Raw genomic sequence first — 9,790 nt, forward strand, 5'->3', positions numbered from 1 at the left:
AGAGTATATCACTGGAAATCCGAAATAAGTTCAAAATTACCGAAATAATTCCATGAAAGCAATACGTCCTCACGTTTTTCCACACTTAACTAAATTCGGCCTTTATCTGATTCCAACTCTTGATGTTGTTATTTCAATATTTTTGATTTGTTTCCGGGTTGAAATAATTTTCTCGATCAACTTTATATGCCGGCCGCCTTTTTAGAGTGGTCTCACAATGCGTTTACCGTATATGGTGTGTCGATTTAGAAAAGGAAACAATATATTTGCAAGCTTTTCATCCAATGTCTTTGGCTGGGGCTATGGATAGGGTGTCAGATGGCAACATGCGTTATTTGGAGCCCTTTAGTTTTGTTAACGTCGTAAGTACGCCTGACTTAGAGGCAGTGAATGCAAAGTATTGTGAAACGGACAAAACGTTAAGGCTAGAAATGTTCCTTGTATACAAGAACGTATACAGTATATTTATATTTCGTATGGCCAGTGTTATATAAATGTGTCTTCTGTATTTCTTTAGAGACTTTTGCAGACGAAGTGTTTTCTGAATCATAGCGGAAACAGATTTAAGTCAATTTGCGTTTTTGTTTGTGATTGCGCTGATACAACCTAAGTGACATGAAGCAAGCTATTGTCCTAATTCTTCTTTTCGGCTTTATCACAAAAAGTAAGTAATGTTGTAGCAGATTGGGAAATACAGCTTAGGTTAACATACGGGAAATACTTTACAATTTTATGGAGCCTGTTGTTCAGTAATGTTTGCTCTACAGCAACTTGGAGCAAAGCTATTTAAGAACGACAGCTGACAGCCTTTGTTTATATTGTAGGTTTTTCATTCTCATGCTACCATTGTACGTCGGTTGGAAATTTTAGCAATTCAACTTGCGTGGGATCGAAGCTGGATTCGTCGTTGCTCATCCAGTGCCCGCCTATGAACGAGCATTGTGCGGTGCTTACGACAATCGACTTGAATAGTTGAGTATATGTCAAGTATTATAAAGCTATTACGAGATCATGCTTTGAAATGATAAGACTGGACAGCTGCATAACCTAAAACTTTTAATTTATCTGTATAACGACATATATTATAATACCACAGCAAACGAAACTACGAGCGTCGTACGAAAATGTGTCCCTCTGAATGTGTCTACCTGTATCGACACTCCACTCGGGCTGAGCTGCGTTTCAACGTGTGACACAGGTGTGCTTTTACCCTCAAGTCTTAGTTTAGTTCAAAAGCTATAAACCAATAGCACAATTACCATTACATTTTCCACCTCCGTATACGTCTTTAAATATTTGTCTCGTTGTCATGGGGCTGGTGAATGTTTCACGGCTACGTCAAAGCTTATGATTCATAACTAACAAAATCACTTCATAATTTTCAGAAAGGTGCAACGATTGGGATTCCTCCTACCTGAAATCATCAGCAGGTAATTAACTGTAACAGGAAATGTATTAACATAACTTTGTTGATTTCTAAAATCTGGACGGGCGACAAGTCAACAGCTTGAAAGTCGTGTATAGTAAAACAGTGTATGAGACTATTCACAAATTGACATGTTAGATTGGTTACTCGTCCGCTTTGTCTTCAGTGAGCAGCCTACATATAACAAATGTATTTTATGTCACGTCCTTTAGATCTAACTTTCAAATGTCACGTTTGCTCGTCTTCAAGTGAACCAGGTTGCAGGGATGTCGGAAATAACAGTACATTTCTGAAAAACTGTTCGCCTGGCCAGAAGTACTGTTCGGTTACAACTGTTACAAGTTCAGGTATATACATACACGACTGCCATATGCGTCCCATCACTTATATAGCTACTGTAAGTTTAATACCTTTTATTAGTTTTAACTGCTTTACGACTATTAAATAACTTTTCAGACGGTGATATTGACGTCATAAGAAGTTGTTCCAGTCTTGGACAGGCAAGTTTTGCGGTCGTACCGGACCGCACGTTGTGCGCGGCATCGTGTGAATCAGGTTTTGATGATTTTTTATATGTTTGATCGTTATTGTACATCATAGAAGTACCCGATATACAGTACGGTAGCCCAGGAAAGAAAACACGGTACCGCATTTTTATAGTATATGTTGTCTTTACCTACGATGTGTTATTTATTTACAGAGGGCTGCAACGATTTCAATGATTGTCGAAACCGCTCTGGTCTTAACATAGGTAATATTTCATTTTTAAATATTGAGATTGCTTGCTTCAGTAACACTACTCGTGGATACGAGGCGCGTTTCCTGCAGATGTGCTACTGGTTGGCAACTTTAAAATGCCATAATGTTCTGTAACACTACTCGTGCGTTCTAGACAGCCTACTAATGAAGATAAATGCTTTCGTTTTCTTCAGTTTTTGACATGAGTTTGTGTTTAGATGAATCATCGTGCAATATATTGCCATCAGCAGAATTAACAATCGCAAATCACACAGAAAGTAAGTAATTATATGTAATAATTCATCACGTTAATAATGTAGTTTGGTCATTTAAAATCTATCGCTGAAAACATCAAGCTAATTTCAAATACAGTAAAAACTAGGTAAATGTTGTAAAGATAATAACCTGGTACACTTTAAATAGATGGACTCAAATGTTTCGTTTGCGACAGCCTAGTCGATTCCGCTTGTAAACAGGACAGCTTGCCGTCTAGTTTCTTACAGAATTGCAGTGATGTTGAAAGATTCTGTTCAAAGACTTCAAGAAGTCTGCCAGGTAAATTGAAAGAAAATATTTCATAACAAAGAAGTATATAATAGGGAATGCCCTGTTGCCTAAAATAAATAAAGAAAAAAGCAGAAAATGTTACCGTAAACAAGTACAAAGTCTCTGTGAAAAAGGTTGGTCGGGACTGTTTTGACGTACTGTAGAATACATCACGTGATCGTAGCGTGATCTTTAAAAAACAATAACAGACTGTCGATTTTACTTAAACGTGTATTTTGGCAGATGGAAATGGTCAATGGGTTGAAATAGTTCAGCGATCCTGCTCGGCGCAATATCATAACAATTTCGTTGTCCACAATGCGTTGATCAATTGCGTGGAGTCGTGTGATAGTGGTAAGAACTAAAAAAATCTCAAAAATCTGTTTTCTAAATTTCACAAAACTTAAAACATGGTCATGTGCATTGAATATTAGTCAGGTTGTTGTCATTGTTGTAATATGATACCGTAATTGTTGCAGACGGTTGCAACGGAAGGTTTACTAATGAGACCACAGTGAGTATCATGCCACCAACAGGAACTTCCGAGCCCAGCACGAACCCAGTGGCACCAAACAGTAACGAGCACAGCACTAAAATGCCTGATGTAGCCAAAGGGCATACGGAAGCCGGCAATTCTCTTGAAACGAATGAAGGAGGTGGAGGTGGAGGTGGAGGCTGCACCGGACTTATAAGTAGCCAGCTCAATATTCGCGTTGCTCTTATTTTCTTTTTATATATGTTGTTTTCTCAGTTCATTTGAATTTATTTATGAAAAATGCATTTTGCAATGTTTACTGTGCTTTTATCCCTGGAAATACGAACTACAGAAAAAATTTTCCTTTACTTATTCTATGATGTTTCAACTTTGTTAATATTAAAGTCAAGACACATCAACAAAAGTTATTCATTCGCACTGTCGTGGTAGTAGATATTGTCAGGTTTAAATATAAAAGTATTTCAAGTTATAAAAAATACTAAAAATTTCAAAAGCTGCAAACGAATTTTTAATTACTAAAACTCTTATTATTAAACAATAAGATTTCGGACATATCATCATTTATCTAGGATTACAGTGAATTAGGTAGGGCTTAATAAAATTAAAATCAAATCTTGAGCTGTCGGAAATGTTTATTGCGTTGGGCAAGACATTAACGATTTTAATATTAATATTGCGTGATTGCTTCCACCAAAAAATGTGGCCAGATACTCTGAGTTAGGATCAAGAGGCAAAGAAAGCAAATTTTGTTGTAAAAAATAATAAAATATCTTGAGCTTGACCATAGAGTACTAATAACTATGGCTTGATTTCCATGATTTAAAAAAAGTATGACTTTGGGGAATCCCAAATAATGAAATTGGGTTTTGTTATAGAAATTTAACATTGTTAATTACCATAGTAGACAGCAATTACTTTAGCTGTAGTCATTAGTCAAGCTTTCAAAACCGCAATGTCAAAATGTTAATTTGAAATTTAAAGGAACTTACGTTTAAACCTTTATCATTAGTCCTTTTAGTAATAATACGGATGTATTTAGAGAGGTCCGTTTGCAGTAACGAAAATAACTCTACAGCTGTTGGATAAACTGGTTTTACTGGTACAGTCACTAAATAGGCTTACTAACCTTTAAGAAACCAAAAACTGAATGGATGAAAGTTACAGAAACCTAAAAGACGTTCCACCTATGGACATTCCAAAAAATTTGCCATCAAATGCTACACAGCGCATAAAAGTTGACACTATCCTGTGGTTAGCTATATCAATATGCACATTCTATTATTCAGATATACTGAACGTTATACTGCATGAGCCAGGATTAAATGGGTAAGTCATTTTTGTTTGTAAAAAACACTGATCAAACAGGTTTAAGTGTTTGGCTATCTGCGATTTGACTTACTGAAAAAACTGTATGACGCTGTATACCGTTACATTGCATATCATTGTCAAAGCATTAGCGTATCTACTCAATGGTGTAGTGATTTGGGTCTGTATTTATGCAACTCAAATAATTGGGTTGGTTGATAGTAAAACTGGTGCACATCTATGTTTTGCATACAACCATCTATTTTTTTTTGGTTTCATACTTCTTCTTGTTTTATTAGGTTTACATACAATGCGGCAATACTTCTTTCCGGCTTTGCTGTTGCCATTGCTTTGTACTATATCATGTGGCTTAATCTGATCAAAGGAATCGATGCAGATGATTGGGAAGCTCACAACTCCTATGGCATTCCAATTGCTACTGGAAGTTTTGTACTGTCTGCCATTTGGTGGGTTATCTAATATCCTGTCATGTATTGGGGGTACCCTCTACACTAATTCGTTTTTTTTCCCATTATCATACAAAGCATGCAGTCTGAACTGCTTATGTAGTAACTTATATTCTTTGTGTGGCATGCCTTAGGAATTAATGAAAATATACTGAAACTAATTCTTTTGTTTCGATGAAGAACTTTTTAAACCTGACAAAACTATACAGTAGTACACGTTAATATTTTTTTTAAATTTTATGGTTGTCTTTTGGAATGACTATGTTTTTTAAATGTCGTATTTTTAATTTTCCAGCTGGATTGTTGCCATGTGGCCAGTGTATGGAGTTAAAACCCCAGCAATAGTGTTCATTTTGTTTATGGGGTTTATCATGTTGGTTTCAATTATCCCATCATTGTCACATGCCAAGAAACCTTCAAAACTTGCTTTGAGCAATGAGAAATGGAGAAAAGAGCACACTAAATCTGAATAGAGATGTTCCTATAGTTTTGCAGCTAGATATCGTTTCGGGCAACGAAGTTGACAATTTTAGTTGAGATCACTATGCAGAGGTTTATTCTTATGAATTTTTATTGATTATAATATTTAAGTCTGCATACTGCACGAAAAAAAGCATTGTAACACTGTATTGCCATTAGCCAGGTATACTTTGCATAGGATGTGGCCTATTGTATGTAGTCCAAAGCGTAATTCATCTTCTACATTACGATGGTAGGTCTACAAGCTTTAAACGTGCTTTTATTTTTTGTTGTATTATTTTAAAAAAGGGCAGCAAGTGCTTAAGCTGATTGCAATTATTATAGCGGGAGTTATAAGTATACTGTATATTTAGTATTATTTTAGATTAAATAAAATCATTATTTCAAGAATGTTCTTGACTTGTGTGTCTGCCAACAAACCAAATTTTACCACAGCAAAATGCACTGGAGTTGTGTCTTTTGTAACCTGTGTACAGTTTTTATAAAGGGTCAAACTATCGTACAGCTTTAGCTACTGAATTAAAGAGAGGGTCTGAAACTATAGAATTATTCTGAATAAATAGATAGTTGATATTCTGAAATGGACTTCCCCCGAAGTACAACTGTTATTTACACCTTCTCACAAACCTCTCATGTAATCTTGCTATCAAAATTCTTGCCTGTGTCATTAATCTTTCTGAAACCTCAAAAACAAAAATGAATATAATAACGTTATATACAATTTATTTGAAAATAATAAATTGTGCTACTGTAATAATATTTTCGTCAGAACAATACTGGCAACTGCAGAGGCAAGTCTTTTTCATGTGGTCAACCGTTAAAACATACTGCAATGATAGCTCTTATCAAAAGAGAAATTTTAAAATACGAAATGGTATACAATCGCTAAATTTACACTATTCAGAAAAATATACTTTGCAATGTGTTTGTTCTATAAAATCATCATACTCATTAAAAGACACATGTTAAAGTAACGCTAAGTGAAATATGATTTGTACAACATCGATATGTGTTAATATATTACTGCACAATTTATACTGCAAAAAGTCTGAATTTCACCATCATAAAAACTTTATACGGTTCTACAGAATTTCTTAGTGTTCACCATATGAATCTCAGGATAATTTGCCTAAAGCAAATTTCTTGTACATTTCAGTCGCTGAAAAGATCATTGAATCAACAATTCCTGCGACTGTAAATGTCCCACCAATTATAGCACATACCTGAGCAAAAGCATTTTTAGATGCTAATTTTTAATGCTAAACTAATTTTTTACATACTAATACCCAAGTAAGGTTATTTCAGTTAAAAATCATACTTACCATAGTAATAAAATGATAGAGTGGTTTTCTTTTTTCTGTGTATTTTACTGTGATTGGGGTCAATTCATATCTGAACCAAACTGCTGGCATAATCTTATGTCCATGCCCATATGCAATATAATCCTTCATAATAATGCTTTATAATAAAAACTTGTACATTCAAAACATACAAATGTTGAGTGAAAAAAAAATCAGATGCTGTTAAACAGACCTTGTACGCATGCGTGTATTGATACAAGTATCTCGTCTTCCCATCAATGCTTTCATAAACAGTGGGAACAATTTTCATGACATAGTCATGTGATGATAGAGCTGGAAGTGATAAATAGTATAGTAAGTACAACAGCAAACTAAAGTTGCATGTCTCAAGATTAGTTTCAGAACAATTAAATATTTGCTTTACAAAGTCAACATTATAAAAAATCTGATTTGTTAGACAAAACAATGAGCAAATTTAAGAGTTTAAGATGGGGGTCACCAAACTACGGCCCGTGAGGTTAGGTTGTCCGGCCCGCCTCACTGTGCCACAAATGAGCTTATTGTGTGGTAGCCTATTGAACAGAGCAGGAATTTGGCTGGTGATCGTTTATTCTCATTTTTATCTGGCCCTTTGTGAAAAAATTTGGTGACTCCTGGTTTAAGGCAACAGTTGTGGCAAAATTTGTTTCCACATTGACAAAACATTACCATGCTTATCAAATGTCTTTTTGCCTTCCAATGCATTAAACGCTTGTGACTTGACATTTGGAATCTGTAAAAACATTTTAACAAGTACTGCAAAAGTTTTACAATTTTTTTATTTTCATCTTTAAAGATAGGTAATGTGTGCAACGGTGCATACTATTATTCTTTCTCCTATTCTAAGCTCTTTAATTTCATGGTTCATGTCCGGGTTATCTGGCTGTTGTTTGGAGCTATGTGTTGAAACATGAAAATTTCCAGGAACCTGTGTAAAATATATGCATGCTATTTATAATATAATTATCTGCTGTGTATCGCAGCAATTAAACAAGCATGACTGATGGCAATTTACCTTGTTGATTTGGAAGCTTGATGTGAAAAGACAGCCCCTTCCTTGGTTGACGGGAAGTTTGTCGCTGTTTTCAACTAAACCAACTTCATGCCTTCCCATTGAATCTTGAATATCCATGCCAAGATCTAAAATTCATTCAGTGAGATTGAGTTTTAACCTTAGCAACTGTGGTATTTCAATATATATGGTATTTCGCAAAGGGACACATTTAACTACTGGTAGTTGAGCAAGTTATAAACACTCTAGTAGTTTTTATCAAAAACTATAATTTTACAAACGGTCTATCAGAAGAAAAATCCTTCAAACGATACTAACTTACATTCGCATGGCATATTCGGAAGGGAAATTACAATTCGTACTGGAATTTTGTCTCCTGATTGGGGATCATCCACATACAGTTCACTTACACTAGACAGGATGAACACATATTAACAGAAGTAGTTGGCGGTATGCCAGTGTTTACGAAAGAGGGTAACAGACAGTTTCAAGTGTTCATATGGAAGAGGCAGTGAAATATGCAACTTATAAAATATGGTTGATAAGCTAGCCTGTATACTAATGTTGGTAGTGACAACGATAATTTTTTTCAAGTCTGATTGAATTAAATCAGACATGTGCAACCAGTGGCCCGCGGGCCGCACTGCGGCCCGCCAGGTTGTTCAGTGCGGCCCGCGTGGTGCTCAGCAAAATGTTAGAACTTCATACTAGCCATCACTATTTCATGCAGTTTACATCAAAGCAATGGAAATTTTCGCACGCTGTGTATAGAAATATTGCCCTTTGTGATGCAACAATGCTGCGTTGCATAATTTCTGCATTAAATCTATTTCTTAACTACATAAACTGCATAGGAAAGTCGTTTTACGATACTAATTTTTTCTGAAAAAATCATGTGGCCCGCGTTGTCATTCAAAATTTTGTATTTGGCCCTCCAGTGAAAAAGGTTGCACATGCCTGAATTAAATGCTATCAGGACAGAAATTTCTACTTGGGCTTCAGTTGAATGTCACTGTTCTGTTGAGGTTCATTTTAAAGTGTGTTATTAAGTGGGCTCATTTTAATTTTCACAATTAATTGTATTGTGATTTGATGGAGAAGATGAATGTAATATGTTGACACAGATACGCAACCTTCCAGCGAAAAATTAAGTTGGGCAACAGCATTATTTGAAACAAAACTTAGTTTTGGACTTATATACATTTTGCTAAAGTTGAGATGTTTGGAGTATTTTGCAGGTCTGGTAAGTTGAAAATGGAGCAAAATGTTTGATGAAAACTGATAAAGGAAAATAGTAAACAATAACAAACACCCTAACAATTAAAACCATGCTTTATATACTTACACATCCATATGAACAAAACTTAGAAGTTCCGATACGAGCAGGAACATGATAAACAAAGAGCACACAACAGAAACTGAAAAACACGACATTAAACTAGAACAGAGTAACATGGGAAATCAAAAACCACTTTTAACAGGGACAGAAAACAGTTGACTATTCAGCTGATCAAGTACAACTTAAAAACTTACTTATTGCACCAGTGCTGGTGGGCTGTGTCAGGTCTTTAGGAACTTTGCGATAAATATCAAGTCTAAAATAATTAAATTAAAGATTAAACAATTTATCCGATAATCATAAAACTATATTACATGGTAAATATCAAACTTATAATACAAGCCAAAATTTTGAAATTGTGCATGAATCTGAACTAATGGGCTTACCTTCTAAAATCAAAAACCATTTTGAAGTGGTTGGAAGTAATTAAAACTATAACTAAGTCTTTTTACGAGGAAGGAAAAGTGCAAAATTCAACAGCTTGATTTGATATAATGTTCACATGAAAAAACACTCTGCAAAAGCTTGTGGCATTCCGCAAGCTCAAACCCTTAAATCTTAAAAATTATCGCAGCCTAAACTTCAACACTTGGCATCAAAAAGCATGATTGATATAAATGACCTAGAAAACACCACAGGTT

General features: G+C 35.1%; 3 protein-coding genes across 3 annotated transcripts; 2 read left to right on the forward strand and 1 right to left on the reverse strand.

Annotated features, from left to right (window-relative positions):
• Window positions 1–496: 496 nt before the first annotated feature.
• Window positions 497–3,824, forward strand: LOC143471112 (uncharacterized). Its single transcript, XM_076969470.1, has 11 exons — window positions 497–664; window positions 825–971; window positions 1,097–1,198; window positions 1,386–1,430; window positions 1,639–1,773; window positions 1,883–1,981; window positions 2,127–2,177; window positions 2,383–2,442; window positions 2,588–2,719; window positions 2,954–3,064; window positions 3,190–3,824. Exons 1-11 carry the CDS (start codon window positions 616–618, stop codon window positions 3,468–3,470), a joined length of 1,212 nt encoding a protein of 403 aa, XP_076825585.1. The 5' UTR covers window positions 497–615; the 3' UTR covers window positions 3,471–3,824.
• A 282-nt stretch (window positions 3,825–4,106) lies between these two features.
• On the forward strand, window positions 4,107–5,852 carry LOC143470955 (transmembrane protein 128-like). Its single transcript, XM_076969252.1, has 3 exons — window positions 4,107–4,532; window positions 4,811–4,978; window positions 5,274–5,852. The coding sequence occupies exons 1-3, from the start codon at window positions 4,354–4,356 to the stop codon at window positions 5,449–5,451; spliced, it is 525 nt and encodes a 174-aa protein (XP_076825367.1). The 5' UTR covers window positions 4,107–4,353; the 3' UTR covers window positions 5,452–5,852.
• Window positions 5,853–6,164: 312 nt separating this feature from the next.
• Window positions 6,165–9,790, reverse strand: LOC143470954 (endoplasmic reticulum-Golgi intermediate compartment protein 1-like). Its single transcript, XM_076969251.1, has 10 exons — window positions 9,536–9,790; window positions 9,344–9,405; window positions 9,156–9,228; window positions 8,133–8,221; window positions 7,814–7,938; window positions 7,622–7,726; window positions 7,468–7,531; window positions 6,992–7,092; window positions 6,781–6,903; window positions 6,165–6,681 (listed from the first exon to the last, which is right to left on the reverse strand). The coding sequence occupies exons 1-10, from the start codon at window positions 9,553–9,555 to the stop codon at window positions 6,574–6,576; spliced, it is 870 nt and encodes a 289-aa protein (XP_076825366.1). The 5' UTR covers window positions 9,556–9,790; the 3' UTR covers window positions 6,165–6,573.

Source organism: Clavelina lepadiformis, chromosome 9, assembly GCF_947623445.1.
Source record: "Clavelina lepadiformis chromosome 9, kaClaLepa1.1, whole genome shotgun sequence".
Taxonomy (NCBI): Eukaryota; Metazoa; Chordata; class Ascidiacea; order Aplousobranchia; family Clavelinidae; genus Clavelina; species Clavelina lepadiformis.

Excerpts from the sequence above, each read along its gene's own strand:
- LOC143471112 (XM_076969470.1), top strand. The coding sequence starts at position 616 with ATGAAGCAAGCTATTGTCCTAATTCTTCTTTTCGGCTTTATCACAAAA. Across the intron at positions 665-824 it reads TTTCGGCTTTATCACAAAAA|GTTTTTCATTCTCATGCTAC; the intron begins GTAAGTAATGTT and ends TTTATATTGTAG. Across the intron at positions 1,982-2,126 it reads CGCGGCATCGTGTGAATCAG|AGGGCTGCAACGATTTCAAT; the intron begins GTTTTGATGATT and ends ATTTATTTACAG.
- LOC143470955 (XM_076969252.1), top strand. The coding sequence starts at position 4,354 with ATGGATGAAAGTTACAGAAACCTAAAAGACGTTCCACCTATGGACATT. Across the intron at positions 4,533-4,810 it reads CATGAGCCAGGATTAAATGG|GTTTACATACAATGCGGCAA; the intron begins GTAAGTCATTTT and ends TTGTTTTATTAG. Across the intron at positions 4,979-5,273 it reads TTTGTACTGTCTGCCATTTG|CTGGATTGTTGCCATGTGGC; the intron begins GTGGGTTATCTA and ends TTAATTTTCCAG.
- LOC143470954 (XM_076969251.1), bottom strand. The coding sequence starts at position 9,555 with ATGGTTTTTGATTTTAGAAG. Across the intron at positions 9,229-9,343 it reads CACCAGCACTGGTGCAATAA|TTTCTGTTGTGTGCTCTTTG; the intron begins GTAAGTTTTTAA and ends CGTGTTTTTCAG. Across the intron at positions 8,222-9,155 it reads AGTTTTGTTCATATGGATGT|TGTAAGTGAACTGTATGTGG; the intron begins GTAAGTATATAA and ends CATCCTGTCTAG.